Here is a 19,676-nt window from a genome sequence, read left to right as displayed (position 1 = left end):
TCATACAAACTGTGTTTTCCTACCACGATGGAATGAAACTAGAAATCAATAACAGAGGAGAGCTGGAAAATTCACATATATGTAGAAATAAAACAATACACTTCTAAACAACAAGTGGGTCAAAGAATATATTACAAGTGAATTAGAAAATAGTCTGAGAGAAATGAAAATGACAACACAACAAAATAAAACTGATTGCAGTGCAAGCAGTGCTCAGAGGGGAATTTATTGCTGTAAATGCTAACGTTAAAAAAGAAGAAAGATCCCAAATCAATAACCTAACTTTACACTGTAAGGAACTAGGAAAAGAAGAGCAAGCTAAACCCAAAGGTAGGGGAAAGAAGGAAACAATGATTAGGGTGGAGATGAATGAAATGGAAAACAGAAAAATAGTAGAGAGAATCAATTAAAGCACAAGTTGGTTCTTTGAAAATATCAAGTTAACAAACCTTTAGCTAGAAGAAAAGGAGTGAGACTAAAATTACTAAAATTACAAATGAAAGTGAAGACATTACTATAGACCTTATAGAAATAAAAAGGATTATAAGAGAATGCTATGAATAATTGTACATCAACAAATCATATAATTTAAATAAAATAAATAAATTGCTAGAAACAAACTACACAACTGACATAAGAATAAGTAAAAAATTTGAACGGATCTATAGTAAGTAAAAAGATTGAGTTAATTAAAAACCTTGCAACAAACAGAATTCCACCAAACATTTAAAAACTTAATGCTAATTCCCAAACTGTTCCAAAAGGCAGAAGAGCAGGGACCGCTTCCAATCCCATTTCATGATGTAAACATTATCCTGAATACTAAAGCAGGGTAAAAACATTACAAAAAAGAAAACAGTAGACCAACAGCCTTTATGCACATAGAAGCAAAATTTCTCAAGAAATTCTAGCTAAGCAAATCCAGCAGCATATTGATAGTTATACACCACAGCAAAGTGGATTTATCCCAGGAATGCAGCAAGGTTGTTTCAGCATACATAAATCAATATAATAGGTCACATTAAGAGAATGAAGAAAGAAAGCACATAATCATCTCAATTGATGCAGACAAAATATATGACAAAATCCAACACCCTTTGATGATAAAAATGCTCAACAAACTAGAAACAGATGGAAACTTTCTCAGCATGATAAAGGGCGCTTATGAAAAACTCACAGCTAACATTCTCAATGGCAAAAGACTGAAAACTTCCCTGAGATCGAGAACAAGACAAGGGTTCTACTTTGACCACTTCTACTCAGTCTTGGACTGGAAATTTTAGCCAGAGCAATTAGGCTAGTAAAAGAAATAAAAGGCATTCAAGTTGGAAAGGAAAAATTAAAACTATCTCTATTCTCTCATAACATGATCTTATATGTAGAAATCCTAAAGAATTCACAAAAACACAAATAATTAATAAATTAATTTAGCAAAGTTGCAGGATACGGTTCAACCCACAAAAATCAGTTGTATTTGTATATGCTGGCAATGAACAATTCAAAAATGAAATTAAAAAAACAATTGCATTTATGATATCAGAAAAAGAATAAAAATACTTATTCATTATTTTAACTAAGAGAGTTACAAACCTGGACAGTGAAAAGCTACAAAGCATTGCTGAAAGAATTTAAAAAGACCTTAGTAAATGGAAATGCCGCCTGTGCTCATGAATTGGAAGACTTAATATTATGAAGATGGCAATACTACTCAAAGCATCTACGTATCCTATGTAATCCCTACCAAAATCCTAATAGCCCTTTTCGCAGTATGGAACAGGTGATTCTAAAATTCACATGGAATTGCAAGGAACCCCGACCAGCCAAAACAATCTTGAAAAAGAACAAAGGTCAAACACTTACACTTCCAGAGTTCAAAACTTATTGTGAATCTACAGTAATCAAAGCACTGTGGTGCTGCTATGAAGATAGAAATATAAACGTATGAAGTAGATTTGCGAGTTCAGAAATAAACCCATACATCTATAGTCAATTGATTTTCTACAAGGGTACCAAGACCATTCAATCAGGGAAAAACAGTCTTTTCAATAAATGGTGCTGGGACAACTAGATGTCCTCATGCAAAAGAAAGTAGTTTGACCCTTACCTCACATTACATACAAAAGTTAAATCAAAATGGATCAAAGGGCTAAATGTAAGGGCTAAAACTATACAACTTAAAAAAGAAAATTTAAGGGTAAATCTTCATGACCTTAAGTTTGGCAGTGGTTTCTTAAATATGACAACAAAAACATGAACAACGTAAGAAAATATATTAATTGGACTTCATCAAAATCAAACATTTTATGCATCCATTAAACATTTAACACTATGAAAATAGTGAAAAGACAGCCTACAGAATAGAAGAAAATATTTGCACATCTGTTTCTGATAATGGCCTAGTATAGGGATTATGTAAGAAATTCTCACAGTTCAACAACAAAAATACAAATCAATTAAAAAATGGCAAAGGACCTGAATAGACATTTTTCCAGAGAAGATATAAAAATGGCCAACAAGCACATGGAAAGATTCACACCATTACTATTCATTGGGGAAATGTAAATCAAAATTGCAGTGATATACCACTTTACACCCTTCAGGATGGCTATTGAAAAAAAAAAAAAAACCCTAAAAAAGCAATGTTAGTGAGGATGTGGAAAAACTGGAACCCTCATATGTGTCTAATGGGAATTTAAAATGGTTCAGCCATGGCAGAAAACAGTTCGTTAGTTTCCCAATATGTTAAACATAAAATTACCATCCTTTCCAGCAATTTATCTCCCAGGTATACCCCCCAAACAACTGACAACAGGTATTCAAAAGGTACGTACATTAATGTTCATAGCAGTTCATAGTAGCCAAAAATGGAAAAAAGCTAGTATGTCTATCTGCTGATGAATGGGCAAATAGAATATTATTCAGCTGTAAAAAGTAATGAGGTACTCACACATGGTACAACATAAATGAATCTTGATAACAAGCCACTTGGAAGAAGTCAGGAGCTAAAGGTCATGCAATGCATTCTTTTATTTATAAGAAGTATCCAAAGAAGGCAAATCTGTAGAGACAGAAAGCAGGTTAGTTGTTGCAAGGGGTTGTGGGAAGGAGGAGGAGAGTGATTACTTAACGTGTACTGGGTTTCCTTCTTTGTATGATGAAAATGTGTTGGAACAAGATAGAAGCGATGCTTACACCACGTTGTGAATGTACTAAATGCCACTGATTTGTGTTTTACCTCCATAAAAAATATATTTCCAGCAGCTAGACAAAATGCCATTACGTACAGAGGATCAACAACTCAAAATACCGAAGACTTTTCAGTAGATATCATGAGGATCACGAGACAGTGGAAAAGTAATTTCAAAACTCTAGGAGACAAGGACACCAAGGTCAAGAGGTTCAGATCCCCATACTGGCCAGTGCCCCCCCCCAAAAAAAAAGAGAGAGAGAGAGACAAAGAGTCAACCTAGAATTCTATTTTCAGCAAAAAATTCTTAAGAAATGAAAGCAAAATAAGGTAATTCTTAAGGGAAGGAACACTAAGAAAATCTGTTTCCAGCAGACCTGATGTAAAAGAAATGTTAAAGAAGTTCTTCAGGAAGAATACTATGGCAATAATTCCGGAGCGAAATGTGAAAATTCAAAAATAAATGAAGATCAACCAAAATGGAAAATATTTTGGTAAATAAAATACGATGTTTTTCTCTTCTTAATTCTTTAATAAATGCATGGCTTTTGAAATAAAAATTCTAATTTTGTCTGATGGGGTTTGAATGTATGTAGATGTAATACTAACAATTACAACATAAAGAGGTGAAGGAGGATAAAGGGACTTACATGTTTCTAAGATTGCAATATTTCAATTGAAGAGGTAAAATATTTAACTTGACTGTATAAAGTTAGGTGTGTATATTATAATATTAGAATGGCCACTTAAATGCATACAAAAAGTTATCGTTAAAAAGCTGATAGGTAAATTAAAGTCAAATAATAAAAATATTTTTGTTTTCATTTATTTACTTTTTATACCTGAAAATATTTGTTTCTGAAAACAAATAATTTTATAAATTAAATTACTTTAAAATGTGATTGTTAACTTGTTAATTTGAAGGAATAAAAGTTCTTCTTTAATTTGAATAATAACTTAAATAATTGTCTATTTAATAAATCCAGACTTTTCTGAGAAGTCAAACCAAATATTGCATAGAAGATTATGTTCCTGAACAAAGCCATGTGTTTTAAAATTACAAAACCAGAGCAATATTTCCCAAAGTGTATTCTACAAAATATGTTTTCTTTCTTTTTTTCGAAAATGTAATTTTTAAAATTGGTTTATTTTTTTATTGGAACATAGTTGATTGTACATATCCGTGGGGTACAGCATTGAATATCAATACCTTTGCAATATGTGATGTTCACATCAGGATAATTAGTATATTCTTCATTATACAATGTAATCAGTTTTCATGGTCCTTTATCAATTCCTCCCCCTGCCCCTGACCTCTGGCAACCTCAGTTCTATTTTCTTCTCTTAAAAGTTCTCTTGGGAGTGGCGGCGCTCCCGCCGAGGGTTCGGATCCCACATACAGACCGGTTCCCGCTCACTGGCTGAGCGAGGGACGGGCGCGGCACCGAGGGTTGCGATCCCATTGCCGGTCCCAGTCTGGTACGGGCGCGACACTGAGGGTTGCGGTCCGTTGCCGGACATGAAAAAAGACAAAAAGGAAAAAAAAAAAATTCAACGTATTATTGTGATTCTTGTATCCTTATTTATTTATTTAGCTCCTCCATATAGATGAGGACATGCTCGCTTTCTATGCCTGGCTTATTTCACTTAACAATTTTCTCTAAGTTCATTCATGTTGCTGTGAATGGAAGTATTTCACTCTCTTTTTTTTTATGGCAGTGTAGTATTCCATTGTATAAATATGCCAAAACCCCTTCTACATGCAGCCTACAAGAAATTCACTTTAGATATAATGATGTACATGGGTTAAAAGTATGAGTGAATAACATGGATGAATGTTGAAAACATTATGCTAAGTGAAATAGCTAGACACAAAAGGACAAATAGTGTATGACTCCCCTTATATAAGGTACCTAGAGTAGGCAAATTTCTAGGGACTGGATATAGCATAGAGATTACCAGAGGCTGGGGGTAAGGGGATATGGGAAGTTTTTTAATGGGCACAGAGTTTCTGTTTTAGACATTGAAAATGTTCTGGAAATGGACAGTGGTGATGGTTGCACAACACGGTGAATGTATTTAATTTACTGAATTGTACACTTAATCATGATTAAAATGGTAAATTTAATGTCATGTATATTTTATCACATTAAAAAGGTAGCAGGATAAAAAAATGCATTATACAAACACTAAACCACAGTGGAGCATTGGACTTGCAGAGAGAGAGAGTATATACCTAGGATTGCAGAGTGGAGAGGGGTGAGGGAGGAGGGAGATCGGGGATTAATTGGGTGGGGGACACGGGGAATAATTGCAATTTGTGGCAATGGGCATGCTGCTAGTATTGATCTGGCTATGATCTTGGGCAAAGACGGTGACGGTCAGCTTTGTACCCCATGAATATTCATAACCAATAATAAATACAGATAATTTAAGTGGCTTCATTAGTTTCCTATTGATGCTGTAACAAATTAACACAAACTTAGTGGCTTAAAATAACAAAAATTTATTATCTTACAGTTCTGGAGGTCAGAAGCCCAAAAATTATTCTTACTGGGCTTAAATCAAGGATGGGGACACATTCATCTATTCACCTTTGTCCCGAACCTGAAGTCTGAAACGTAATTGATTTTTATATATTGATCATGTTTCCCAGTGATATTGGAATTTTCCTTTTTAATTTCAGTGATATGTCTTTATATTATTTTAGATTTTGTATGCACATAATTGTGTAATCTGTGAGTAATATATTCTTATCCATTTCAGTGCTTAACACTTGTTTCATTTAATTGATTGGTACCTCCAGTACCATGCTGAATAGACGTCATCATGGAAGACATGCTTGGGTCATTCCCAATAATAGAGGGAAATACTCCAAGTTCTCACCTTCAAAAATGATGTCCAGTGTAGATTTTTAAATATGCCTTTATAAATTATAGGAAATTCTCTTTTATTTATGATAAGTTTTGGCTTTCATTACGAATTATTGGTATATTTGACCAAAAGCTTTGCATCTAGTGAGATGATAATTTTTAATATATGTATTATGAATACATAATATTGAATTATATTGATTGATTTTTTAATGCACACGTGCAGTTTATTATTTTTTATTTTAATTTTTTTATTGAATCATAATTGATTATACATATTTTTGAGATTCAATGTTGACATGTTGATCAAATCAATATTACTAGTATGTATATTGTTGCAAATCATACTTATTCTTTATGCTCCTTGTCCAAACTCTTCCTATCCCCTTCTTCCCCCTCCCTCCCACCACTGATAACCCTCGATTTCTTCTCTTATTCTCTTGATTTGTTGCCTAGATGATCTGTCCAATGCTGAAAGGTGTGTTCAGGTCCCCCAATATTATAGAGCAGATGCTTCTTCTGTCACTCTGGAATGGGCTTTGTGGAAAGAGACATCCTCTTCTTTTCTTTGGTCTCTGCTGGGAACTCTCCTTGTGTCAATGCACTCCAGTGGCTGGCTGACCATCTGTGTGTGGTTGTGATGTCTAGCCACTTTTGCAGCAGCTGTGGTTACTGTGGTGGCTGTGGTAGGCCACCCACATGGAGGTGATGTTTTTGGCATGCTCCTTGGTGCTGGTGGTGTGCCTGGTTGCAGGCAGGGGGTCCAGTCCCTGGCTCAATGCCCTGGGCCCCTGAGTGGGTCCCAAGGTGCTGGTGGTATGCCTGGGCCTAAACTAATTTTTTGTCCTTTGCTTACTACTAAAATGGGGGAACTTCCTGTGGGAACCAGTACTTGAGGTGTGTGGTTGTTTAAGTTGCTGCTTTCTTGCTGTTTCCCTAGGGAAGACTTTTTGTGCCCTCAGGGTTTAATGGTTGATCTTATAGGTACTTCTGGCTCTCCTGGGTTGTATAGAAACTCTGACCCAGGTCTGAGTTTTTTCATCAAACTGCACCCCATGCAATTCTGCATTCCCGACCAGTCTCCTCTGAGTGGTCCTGAGCTGATTGGGAGGTGGATCAGCTGTCCTTGCTGTGTCCCAGTGTTCTCCTGGTGGGCCCATCTCCCTTACCAACCCTGCTCCAAACACTTCCCATGGAATGAGCCCCACGCCAGTCCCTTGCAATTATTCACCAACCTCTGAATGGCTCCCCTTTTTCAGCTGTTCTGGCTCCTTGCTCCTGCGTGGGTCCATGGGAACTCTATTACTGGTCTTGGTGTCCTGGGGGCCACCAAGGCCCTGTTCTCCCCTGCCGCCTCCAAGCAGCTTCAGCCGAAGGGCACAGCTATGGCTTCTGCAGCTCCCGCTCTGTGCCCTCAGCAGCTTCAGCCTTAAAGTGGCCGCAGCACGAAACGTTCCGAGTAGTTTTTTTCTTTCTCTCATCGTGGCTTCTCCCGCTTCATGCACTCTGTAGGTCTCTCCTCCTCTTCCCCTGAGCTCCAGTGGCCCTGGCTTGGCCGTTGTTATATTTTTATAGTTGTAAACTGGTTGATTTGTGGGAGAGAGTGACACCGAGGACTGTCTATTTCGCCATCTTGACCAGAACTCTTGACTGATTTTTGAACTTTAAGTTATCCTTGTCATCCCCCCTCCAAATAAACCCCATCATAATCATGATGTTTTGCCCTTCTTATGTATTACTAAGTCTTATTTGTAAATATTTGTTGGAGATGTACATCTAAGTTCATGTGAGCATCTTCCTGTGACTTTCCTATTTTGTAGTTTCCTTGATAGGTTTGCTACTAATTTTTTACCTGTCTGATAAAATGTGTTGGTGTGTATTTCTTGGCTTTCTGTTCTGAAAGAAAGTTTGTGTAAGTTTGGTGTGTGTGTTTCATAAGTGCACAAGTGTCCAGAAGAAGTCACCAACAAAGCCTTATGAGCTGGCGTTTATTTTGTGAAAATTTTTATTACAGAGCGAATGTACTTAATACATATAAGGTGATTTAGATTTCCTATTTATTCTTTATGTCTGTTAAGTAAATCGCATATTTGATGATTTTGTCCATTTTATTCACATTTTATAATATATTAGCATAAAATTGGTCATAATGTTCAGTTATTATCTTTTTTTGGAGGCGGGGGGTGGGCGGGCAGCTGGCTGGTATGTGGATCTGAGCCCTTGATCTTGACATTATCAATAACTTTTTAAATTGGGTAGGATCTGTCGTGCTGCCCACGATTTCATTCCTATATGGAAATGTGGGCCTGCTCTCTCTTTTTCTTGCTCATTGTGGCTAGGATTTATAAATGTCATTAACGTTTTCAAGAATGAACGTTTTTGGCTTTAATAATTTTTATCTATTTTTCGTCCTTGTTAGCAGGTACTCTTATTATTACTTCTTTCTTTCTATCTTCATTTGCAATAATTTACTATTTTTCTAAATTCTTGTTATGATCATTGATTTTTTAAGGCTTTTTCTTTCCTAATACATTCATTCATGGCTCTTAATTTTCCATTTTAGAGGTTTGGTGTATAATATTTACATTGTCATTCAATTTAAAACATTCTCTTGCTTCTGTTGTGTTTTCTCATTTTACTCATTGATTACTGAGAAGTCTGTTGCTTTATTTCCAAAATGTAGAGATAGTCTTTGACTGCAGAATCAAGTGACTTGCAGAAGGTCTCAGCATCTCCTGGTGGTCCAGGTGAGGTGTGCAGGCTGGCTGGGGTTCGTTAGTGAGTGTCACTGGGGCAGCTCCTGTGCCTTCCGGGGTCCCTGGATCTCCCTCTTGGAGTTGGAGTCTGGGTCCTTCCTGGGCTAGTGAATGGCCACAGTAGCGTACACACTGGACTCAGCTGCAGCGTCACCGTCCTGGGACGAAGGAAGTTCAGTTGTCTCCTGTCTGAGGATCAAGCTGTCCAGCTGGGCATAAGTCACGTCCTGGGGATCTTGAGATGAAGCAGCCTGGAGTGGGGGAGAGTGAGATGGAAGGTACGTGACGTTCAGTTGTCTCCTGTCTGAGGATCAAGCTGTCCAGCTGGGCATAAGTCACATCCTGGGGATCTTGAGATGAAGCAGCCTGGAGTGGGGGAGAGTGAGATGGAAGGTACGTGACTGGGGTTGGGGAGAATTCTGGGGGCCTGGAGAGGAAAGGACCCACCTGACTCTCCCTCTGCCTGTCCTCTTCTGCTTGTCTGTTCTTTGTGTCCAAGAATTCCCCTGACATGGGGAAAGGATGGGTGGCCACTTCCTGCCTGAGTCTTGAGTGGCTTTTCTTGCTGTATGTGTCTTCCTGGGGGTGTTCATCAAGTGGGCTCTGTGGAAGAGAGACAATGGGGGCGTCTATTTGATTTCACTTGACCTCCCTTGGTTAAATTTCCACACTGTTGCCAGAGTGATCCGTTAAAAATTTAAATAAAATTATGTTGTTTTCCTGATGAAATTTTCAGGGACTCCCTAAGGCCTTGGAAGGTCTGGCACTTCCTTCCTTTAGTTCTGACCTTTAATCCTAACAGTCTGACCTTTGCTCATCTGGCTGCAGACACACAGCCCATCTTCCTGAGCAAACATGTTCCTGCCTCAGGACCTTTGTACTTGCTGTCTCCTCTGCCTGCAGGTGCTCATCAATTATATGTTTGTATGGCCTTCCTCTTTCAGGCTACTTCTCAGATGACAGCTTATCAGAGAGTCCTCCCCTTATAATTCAGACTGATCCACTCTGCCCCCACACACGCTATCCTCCCACTTTCCTTGGTTTATTTTACTTAACAGCACTTTGCACTCCTGGACACTCTGCATTTGTTTGCATATTGTCTCTCCCACAAGGTGAGCTCAGGGAGGGTGGAGACAGCTTTGGTCACTGCTGTGTCTGCAGCACCTACATGGAGCCTTTCAAGAGTGAGCTCTCTGTGAATATTCGTTGGATGAATGGATGAAAGGGGCCCAGAGGGCTTGCGTGGTTCATTTATTCTTGCATCCTGCTGAGACCTGGGGGAGCACTCTAACAACCAAACAGAGGATGAGGATCCAGAAAGGGGACCAGGGGGGGCCCAGAGGGCTTGCGTGGTTCATTTATTCTTGCATCCTGTTGAGACCTGGGGGAGCACTCTAACAACCAAACAGAGGATGAGGATCCAGAAAGGGGACCAGGTAGGAGGAGCCCCTGAGATCACAGGAAAACTAGGAGTGAGGTCACAGCAGGCAGGCAGCAGCGTGCTTTGAGAAGGGAGGGTCAGCTGTGGAAGGACGCTGACAGCTGAGTGGTGGGAGCACAGAGAAGTGTCTGTTGGATTAAGTTTGGCAACAGGAAGGCCTTTGGTGCCCTGGACAGGGGCAGGGATCTCACCCGACTGTCCAGCTCCATGCCGTCCTCAGGCTGTGTGTCCTTTATGGAAGCATCTGCTGGGGCAGAACAAGCGGTTCATCTCTGGGCAGGATTCTGTGGGATCTTTCCATCCTACAGGCCCCTGCCCTGTTCCCAGATGGGGCCACTGAGATCTAGGGAGTGGTGATGATATCCCCAAGTTCACGCAGTGTTGGGATTCAGTCCTTCTTACACCTGAGCCCCAGACCCTTCCCAGCCCGTCGCCCTCCCCCATTACCTACTGAAACCTTGGCGCCCACCCCTCCTCCTCATCTCCCACCCCGAGTGGCCCCTCTTCTTCCTCTCACAGGGATTTTCTTCCTGGATGTCAGCAGCTGGGCTGGAGCTGGGGAGGACACAGGTGTGTTAGGTGGCAGCGAGGGGGCCACAGGTGAGGGTGAGAGTCTGGGATCTTCAGGAAAAATTACCTCTTCTGTAGGCCTCTGTCCTTTGACTCTGGTGCTGAAGCCCCTGCAGGAAGTTGGAAATCAACCTGTCTCTGGGTTGGGTGATGGACAGAGAGTCTCAGCCCTGGAAATGTTAGAACCACCTACCCTCCACATGCAACTCAAGAATAAAGAAGGAAACTTTAAAACACAGGTGCATATGTTTCAAATATTTTATGAGATTGAACAAACTCAAAGAATACCTTCAGTTTGTGCATGTGTGCTGACATTAAGTGCTTCTTTCTAGATTTTCTGATTTGAAATGCTGGAGATGTTTTTCTTTTTTTAAAGAATTATTTAATTAATTAATTTATTTTTATTGGTTATGAATATTCATGAGATACAAGGCTGATTGTCCCCCCTCGTGCCCTAGATGTGAAGGCCAGATCCATATTGGCAGCATGCCCATTACCACAAATCGCGATTGTACCCTGTCTCCCCCACCCAATTATCCCCAACCTACCTTCCCTTCCCCCTTTTCCCCACTCCACTTTGTGTCACTAGGTATGTTCTCTCCCTCTGCAAGTCCAATGCACCACCGTGGTCTTTCTTTCCTTCCTTCTTTGGAGAAATTTTTCTAAGCTGACTTTCCCCATCGGTTTGGTTTCATTTGGCTGGTGCCTTGAGCCCACACTTGGCTCGCCCACAGGGAAACCCACCACCTCATGAGGCCTGGGTTATCCCATTCCTTACTCACCCAGCTTCTTCTGTTTGCTCCGATGCTGGTGTTGGATGAGGAGGAAGAGGAGGATGCAGAGCAGCAGGATGAAGGCCACTAAGACCCCGATCAGAATGTTCTGGTAGTTTTTGAGAACTTGGGTACAAGTGACATCGTGAATGAACCAATGATGCTATTTAATTGAGCACCTACTGTGTGCCTGGCACATACTGGGTCTTTGTATTCATCATCTCCAAACCTTGTAATAATCATGCAACATGGCATCGCCACCCGCACTCCATGCATTTTACAAATGAGGAAACTGAAGCTCAGAATATATCACCTACCACAGGACACCCGGCCAGCAAGCGGCAGAGCTAGGAACTGAACCCAGGTAGTCTGACTTTCCAACCCTTGTTCTTTCCACTAGAGCTGAGCACCCCTAGCTGAAGGAAAAAAACCTGAATGGCCCCTAGCATGGCCCTGCTTCCCCTCCCCTGCACAATGACACCATTACTGCTCAGATGGGACAGGTCTTCTGCAGGATTGTGTCCTGGGGGGCTTCCCTGGGAGGCCTCCTCTCCCAGGAGGTCACAGTGAGAAGTTAGAACTATAAGGAACTTTAGGATCTGGGGAGGCTTTTTTCTTTCCATTTCCTTTCACACTTGGAGAAACTGAGGCCTAGATAGGAGAAGGTCTTGTCCAAGTCGCCATATCCAAAGATGCCTGAACTGATGACATAACTCAGCCTTGCCTCCCATGGACCCCACTACCAGCTCCTAACACAGCCCCTCACTTACCACTCAGTGTTCCAGCTTCTGTGGGGGAGGCGGGCTGATCCTCAGGGCCTCCTGTGGGGGAGGGGGGCTGATCCTCAGGGCCTCCTGTGGGGGAGGGGGGCTGATCCTCAGGGCCTCCTGTGGGGGAGGGGGACTAATCCTCAGGGCCTCCTGTGGGGGAGGGGGGCTGATCCTCAGGGCCTCCTGTGGGGGAGGGGGGGAGGTGAGGGTCTGGGGCTGCTGTGCTCCCCACTTCATCCTGGCTGCTGCTGATCCTCAGGGCCTCCTGAGATTGGGACAGGGAGGTGAGGGTCTGGGGCTGCTGTGCTCCCCACTTCATCCTGGCTGCTCCTCCCCTGGCCGGGACCCCAACATCTCCCTGTGCCTTGACCTCCCACCTCACAGCCAGCCCAGCCTCAGAACCCCTGGGAGCCTGTGGTTCTTGCTTGTGTCTCTTCCCCCTGGAGACAAGCTTGTCCTTGATTATGTGAGGGGGGATGAGATCCTTTGAGACTTAGAAGTGCCCCTGGGGGGTCTGTACTCTCTGTGCCAATGTACTTCAGTGACCAGGTGGTGAGAAGGGCCCTGTAGGTGGGGGACTTGGGCCACCAGTGGATCCTGAGCATGTGCACAGAATGGAGGTTGAGTTAGGGCTTCCGCAGAAGTCCCCACCTCCACTCAAACTCTTCTACATCTGCCCTGTGGCCTCCACACGACCCTCCCTCTGCCCATGAGACACCTTCTGGACCAAAGTTGATGGGGACAGGGGCGGGCTGGCCTGGGACAGCCGCTGTTGGCCTCTCCTCCCTGAGGAATAGATCCCCCTCTGGCTGACCCTCCCTCAGAGGTCCCCTCACTCCCATCACAGCCTAGAGCTCTCCTGGGTACAGGGTCTTAAGCTGATCCTTTGAGCTCAGAAAGGACAGGGTCACCAGCCCCTCACCTGAAACAGGAAACTCCAGAGGGTCACTGGGGTATGACAACAGGTAGGGGGAGGTGCTTTTTGAACCATAGCACCTGTAGGTCCCCCTGTGGGCTGAGGTCACAGGACTCATGGAGAATTCAGCCTGGTACTGCCGAGCATGGTACTTCGATCTAAGATGCAAGAGGGGATAAGCTGCTCCCTCCTTGAAGAGAAGGAAAGTGTCCATCTGGCTCTTTGACTGACACAGCAAGGTCACGTTCACTCCTGAGGTCACCGTGGGGCCCGGCAGCACTGAGAGGGAGGGTCTGTCAGGGATCCATCCTAGAGAGAAGAAGGATGGGTGAGGGGCTGCCCCGCACCTGTTCTGAGCTGAGATCTCACAAGGATCTTGCTCTGAGGACCCTCAATCTGTCTGTCTATATTTTCTGAGTCTCTCTTCCCCCATCCCCTGTCTCTCTCTGTCTCTCTCTCTGTCTTGTGACTCCTCCCCTCATCCTGGCCATCACCACCTGGGGCTCCCCCAGCAGGGCCTGTACAGATTCTGGGTCCCTGACTGAACCCGCTGGGCTCCTCACCTGCGATCAGGATGTCCAGGGGGTCACTGGGGGCCGACCACTCAGAAGACAGGTTGTGTGCACCGTAGCACCTGTACCTGCCCCCATGGGAGTTGCTCACAGGACCCAGGGGAAAGTCGGCCTGAGAGAGCCCAGCCTGGGTCTGCCAGCCAGAGCCCTGGGGGAGGTCACAGCCCCCCTCCTTGGACAAAGCGAATCTGTTGTAGCCAACATCAGAGCGACACTGGAGGGTCAGGCTGTCTCCATAGGCCACGACAGGGCCCTGCTGGGTCAGGAGGGAGGGCTTTCTGGACGCTCCTGGAAGGAAAGTCGAGCTGTGGATGCAGGAACTGGTTCCTACCAAACTCCTCCCTTCTTTCTTTTCCTGGCTGGGATTTTCAGTGTCACTGTTTTCCTCACTCTGTGATTGTGTCCCTAGGACTCCTGTGTTCCCCCTATGGTTTCTTCTCACCTGGCGCTGTCCTGAGAGTGAGGCTCCCAACAACCTGTGGAGCCCCAAAGTTACTTATGGGAAGGCTGTGGGTTTCTCACCTGAGACCAGGAGCTCCAGGGTATCACTGGGGCCTGACCACACCTGGGGTATGTGCATGTAATAGCCAAAGCATCTGAATGTCCACCTGTGGCTGCGGGTCACAGGGCCCACAGGGAACAGGGCCTGGACCTGCCCATTGTGCCGCTGTGAGACCCAGGTTTGATGGAGCTTGCGTTCTCCATCCTCAGCCAGAATGAATCCACCAAATCCTAGTTGTGAGCAACACTGGAGTGTCACGTTCTCTCCTGAGGTCGCAACAGGGCTGGGCAAGGCTGAGAGGGTGGGTTTGCTGTAGACTCCTGGGAGAGAAGGAGGCAGCTGTGTTAAGTGGGGCTCACATCTGCCACATTATCCCCTGCGGCTGGGCTGTGAGATGGAGACACCCCTGAGAGTAGACCACTTTATTGAGGGCAAAGCCTGAGGCTGGGACCCCTGAGTGTCCTCTCACCTGTCACCACCAGCTCTAGGGGGTCACTGTGCTCTGACCACCCAGCAGGGCTGTGATAGTAACAGTGATATCGCCCTGCATCGTGCTCTGTCACGGATGGGATGGGGAACTTGGCCTTGTTCCCAGGCTCCAGTGGGATCTGTCTGATCCAGGTTGCTGGTCTTCCCTCTTTATACAGACGGTACTCCTGGGCCTCCAGGGTCCCCTGACAACAGATGGTCACCGGCCTCCCCCGAGTCATCACAGAGTCTGGCTCAGCCCAGATGATGGGTTTGGGGAGGTTCCCTGGGAGAAAATCAGAGGCTGGGTCTTAGACACCCCCACCCCTCAGATCCCAACTCTCAGCCCCAGGACCCTCCCAGTCATTCCCATCAGTTAGTCCAGAACTGCTGCTCTCCATCCCCAGCTGACCCAGGTGGCCCTTGTACCCAGTGAGGAGGTGGGACCTGAAAAACCTGGGGACATACTCACCTGCCTGCACTGGAGTCCTGAGGCCCAGACCCATGCCTAGAAGAGAGTTTTCTGTGAGAAATTTGCTCCCTGAAGCCTGAGCAGATCCTCACCTCCCTGGGAGCCTCCTGGGCCCCTGGGATCTCCTAAGGGACGAAGTCTTGGCTGTGGGGTGGGGTCTCTCCCAGGCTAAGGGGGTCTCCTCTCCCCTTCTTTAAATCTCACCAAGGCAGAGCAGGACCTTGAGGATGGGGGTCATGGTGCCTCCTCCCACGGGCCCTTGCTGTGCTGATGATGAGATCTTAATGTCTGGCAGGAAAGACACACAGGATGTTGTCACTCTGAGTGTGGGTTTTGCCCATCACAAGATTATCTAATCAGTAGCCCCACAGGAAGGGGAAGTGCTTCTCTCCAGAAGCTTGGTTCTCGTTTCCCCAAGGCTGGTGCTGGGGCAGGCACCAGGCTCTCGGCAGATATTTTAGATGGAAATTGGGTCTCCCTGGTCATTGTTTGCCTGATCTGTTCTCAACTCACTGAAGGCCAATAGCTCCAAATAGAGCTGGTGCTTTCCCCATTCCAGATGAGTGTGATCGGGGCTGGTCTTTCCGTCTCAGAGCCTCCCCATGGGGCTACCTTTTCTCCTTCAGCCCATCCATCGTCACATGGTTGCGTTGTCCTTATCATGGCCAGTTGTCTCTCCAGCCCTGGAGATGCTTCAGGGAAGATGCAGACTCACACTGCACAGCAGACTCAGATCAGCAGAGACACATTCAACATCTGACTGTGCAGTTCACATTGAGCTGCATTGTGGCAAAGCACACAAAGGAGAGATGCAGGGAAATAAAGAAAAAAAAAAAAAGACTCTTCTCCTGGTGCTGGAGTGTGGATTTTCTACCAAACAGTCTTCTTCTTGGACATCCGCCCACCTTCCCCTTTTTATTGCAACAGGGTCCATCCCCGCCTCCCTCGGAACAAACCTCTGAGTCATTTCTGCCTCCTCAAGGTGCCCCTTGTTTCCTTGGACATCCCTCTGCACCTCAATCTGTGTTTAGCAATTACTTACGTTTAAGCTCTAAATTGGGGGTTGGGTGGGGAGTTTTTATTTTTTTTGGTTTAATTTCTGATTATCATCCACAGTCTGCATGACCTTGGGCAATAAGTTCTCATCCCTGTGCCTCAGTTTCCTCGTTTGGAGCATGTTGTCATGAATCCCACTCCTTAGAGGCATTGTAGGGATCAGTGGTGGCTGGGACATGGGAGGGGCTCAATTATGGTTAATTTCCAGACCAGGTTAAGACATGAAGGGGTTGGGACATGAGAGGATCCTGATGTCAGACTCCATAGTCAAGGTGAACCGTGGATGTGTCCATTTAGGAGCCCCCATGTGCTCCTAACATGGAGGAATTCTATTTAGAATATTTCTGAAATAAGTGGATCATCGCAGTCATGAGAAAAAAAAAGAGAAATGAAAGTTCCGTGAGTGGAGAGGGATCCACATCAAGGAACAGAGGCCAAAGCTGAGTGGCCACAGGTGCCTGGGACCACTGAGAGGTCATTAGGATGGAAGTTTCCATCTCTGAGTGGGCACAGAAGAGGAACCCCAGAGTTCACACAGACAGGCAGGTTACAGGGCCCCAGATGAAGGTTGGAGGCTGTTTCGTCTAGCCAAACCTGAGGCCAGTCACCCTAAAAGCAGCTCAGGGGTGTTCCCACAAGGATTTATGCCAAACTGGTCGGGATTTCAAAGAAAAAAGCACTAAACACCAGGGTGTTCATTGCAAATCATTTATTAAGGGAATTTGTGTACAGAGAAGGCTGCTGCCTGTCCTCACAACAAGATCTAAAACAAGACAAGGGATGTTCTACCTAGGTATGTCCCCAATGAGGGGGTCTGGCTGTGGAGTTTTACAAGAGAGTTTAAGGAATCTGTTTCAGGATGGGGCTAGTTTCTACATGTTTAGCAAAAGGGCCTCTTGTATTATCATTATCTTATTATCTTATTAGACTGGTATTAAACCCTCTTTCTGCAATAATCTTGATAGCCATGGGAATCTTCTCTGAAGGGCTGTACCAGACCTTCCATCCCAGCGTGGGTGGAGTTGTAGACTCCACAGTGATGGGGCTGTTGAATCCACTGCATTAGCACCACTGTGGTGCCGGTCGGCATGGGGATGCTGCCTGCCCATACTGACAGTGTGTCCCCTTGGGCTCTTTAAGAATAACAATGAAAAAATGGGTGTGAAGTCCAGGGCAGTGGTGGTCTCCTGCGTAAAGGGAAAAAGAATACCAATTTCTATGGCCTGAATGTTCCCCCAAAACTCATTGGAGCTTGATCCTCTTATAACAGTGTTAACAGAGTGGGAAATCAGACTATTGTATTTGAAAGGTGGGGCCTTTGGGAGGTGTCTTCATGAATGAATTAATCCATTCATGGACAGTGGGCAATGGTTTCATGGTTTATTAAGGAGTAGACTGGGTGCTTTATCAGGACAGGAAGAAGCACATTAGCATATTCTTACTTAATGATACCCTCTGCTGCGTTGGAACTCTGCAGAGAGTTGCCACCAAGAACAGGCCCTCAACAGATGTGCCCCCTGCACTTTCCACTTCCTTGCCTCCGAACCATAAGAAATACATTTCATTTTAAAATAAATTACCCAGTTTCAGGTATTCTGTTATAAGCAACAGAAAATGGACTAATATACCAATCTAGCCCAGAGGCACTTTCCACCCCAAGTCCCATCTCAGGTCCTGCCAGGGCACTCTGGGATAAGGGAATCCCCAAATCAGGGCATCCTGTGTGGAACTGCATTCTGGGTTTCAGGCAGTCTCTGATTTGTTGCATATTTGCATGGCTTATGTCAGGCTCTTGACGTCTACTGGATGTTCATAAGCTGACTATCTTCCCATAACAGGGGCCTCATTCAAGTTTTTATTAAGACCACAGCCCAATTTCTTAATGAGGGGAGTCCTGTCAAGACCTTAATTTGTTCCTTTAAGACGCCATTTTTCCTCTCTATAAGTCCTGCTCCTTGTGGGTTGTAGAGCAGATATAACTGTCATGCAATGCTCTCCTTTTTTGCTCAATCTTGAATTAGGAAGTCCGTGAAATGTGTTCCTTGATCACTGGTAATGGTTCTTGGAGTACGGGACATTAGTTGCAAGCATTACAGACCTACAAAGGTTGATTCTGTTTTAACCATTTGGGGCTGGTAAGTATGTCTGTATCTTCTTAATTATGGCTGTTGGCAAAACCCAAGTCTTACCTGAGCACACCACACCCATAAATATTATGGTGCCTGGAGTTTCTGTGGTTTGCTGGCTCATCATCAGCATTGCAAATGCTCTAGGACTTTCTGGGTAGCCTTCTGCAAAAGATTTAAACCTGTGGAGGGTAACAGAATATCATCCACTGTGATTGTTAATTTTAGGTGTCAATTTAACTGGATTAAGTTTCATTCTTCTACAGATGGATGTCCAGTTTTCCCAACACCATTTATTGAAGAGGTAATCTTTTCCCCAGTGTATGTTCTTTATGCCCTTGTCAAAAATCAGTTGGCTGTACATATGTGGATTGATTAGTGGGTTTTCTCTTCTGTTCCTTTGTTCCATGTGTCTGTTTTTATGCCAGTACCATGCTGTTTTTGTTACTATATATATGTAATACAGTTTGAAGTCAGGAAGTGTAATGCCTCCGGCTTTACTTTTTTTTACCCAGGATTGCTTTGGCTATTTGGGGTCTTTTGTTGTTCCATATGAATATTAGGATTGCCTTTTCTATTTCTGTGAAGAATATCATCAGTATTTTGATGGGGATCGCATTGAATTTTTAGATGGCTTTGGGTAGTATGGACATTTTTACTACACTGATTCTTCCATTCCATGAACAAGGAATGTCTTTCCATCTTTTAGTGTCTTTTAAAGTTTTTTTAGTAGTCATTTGTAGTCCTTATTGTAGAGATCTCTCACCTCATTGGTTAGATTTATTCCTAGGTATATTATTTTTTTGGTGAGTATTATAAATGGGCTTACTTTCTTGATCTCTTTTTTTTCTTTTTGTTGTTGGAGTATTAAAACAGTACTGATTTTTGGATCTCGATTTTGTATCCTGCAATCTTACTGAATTCATTTATCAGCTCTAAGCATTTTTTGATAGAGTCTCTTGGGTTTTCTTTCTTGGGTTCTTTGATTTTTGAACATCAAATCAGTCTTGCATTCCTGTGATAAAGCCTCACTTGGATGTGGTGCAATATTTTATAACATATTTCTGAATTTAATTTGCTAATATTTTGTTGAAGTTTTTAAACTTTATATTCATGAGGGATACCAGCCTGTAGTTTTTGGCCTTGCTTTTTGTTTTCTGCTCCTGCCTTTGGCTAGCTTTGATATTAGAATTT

The 19,676-nt window shown here is 43.9% G+C and overlaps 1 protein-coding gene across 5 annotated transcripts; it reads right to left on the bottom strand.

The window, feature by feature from the left end:
- Window positions 1-8,042: 8,042 nt before the first annotated feature.
- On the bottom strand, window positions 8,043-15,538 carry LILRB3 (leukocyte immunoglobulin-like receptor, subfamily B (with TM and ITIM domains), member 3). Of its 5 annotated transcripts, none has more exons than XM_008591401.1 (15): window positions 15,505-15,538; window positions 15,301-15,336; window positions 14,830-15,114; window positions 14,381-14,680; window positions 13,850-14,146; window positions 13,293-13,595; window positions 12,917-12,967; window positions 12,371-12,421; window positions 11,610-11,726; window positions 11,343-11,347; window positions 10,895-10,965; window positions 10,775-10,812; window positions 10,449-10,501; window positions 9,264-9,419; window positions 8,043-9,067 (listed from the first exon to the last, which is right to left on the bottom strand). In XM_008591401.1, exons 1-15 carry the CDS (start codon window positions 15,536-15,538, stop codon window positions 8,921-8,923), a joined length of 1,944 nt encoding a protein of 647 aa, XP_008589623.1. In that variant the 3' UTR covers window positions 8,043-8,920. The 5 variants fall into 5 exon arrangements, with proteins under 5 accessions (XP_008589623.1, XP_008589626.1, XP_008589622.1 ...); XM_008591404.1 differs by lacking the exon at window positions 12,371-12,421 and adding an exon at window positions 9,698-9,700; XM_008591400.1 differs by lacking the exon at window positions 11,343-11,347 and having other exon boundaries at window positions 10,449-10,504; window positions 10,895-10,970.
- Window positions 15,539-19,676: the final 4,138 nt, after the last annotated feature.

The sequence above is a fragment of the Galeopterus variegatus genome, unplaced genomic scaffold (assembly GCF_000696425.1).
Source record: "Galeopterus variegatus unplaced genomic scaffold, G_variegatus-3.0.2 Scaffold6906, whole genome shotgun sequence".
Classification (NCBI taxonomy): Eukaryota; Metazoa; Chordata; class Mammalia; order Dermoptera; family Cynocephalidae; genus Galeopterus; species Galeopterus variegatus.
Note: the sequence above shows the minus strand (reverse complement) of the source record. Positions and strands in the feature narration are given on the sequence as shown.

Bases quoted from the DNA above. Each gene is read 5' to 3' on its own strand.
- LILRB3 (XM_008591400.1), bottom strand. From the start codon at position 15,538: ATGACCCCCATCCTCAAGGTCCTGCTCTGCCTTG. The intron at 14,147-14,380 runs GTGAGAAACCCA...CTTTCCTTCCAG, and splicing joins CCTGGAGCTCCTGGTCTCAG to GAGCGTCCAGAAAGCCCTCC. The intron at 10,971-11,609 runs GTGAGTAAGGAA...TCCATCACCCAA, and splicing joins GAGCAAACAGAAGAAGCTGG to CCCAGAGACAGGTTGATTTC.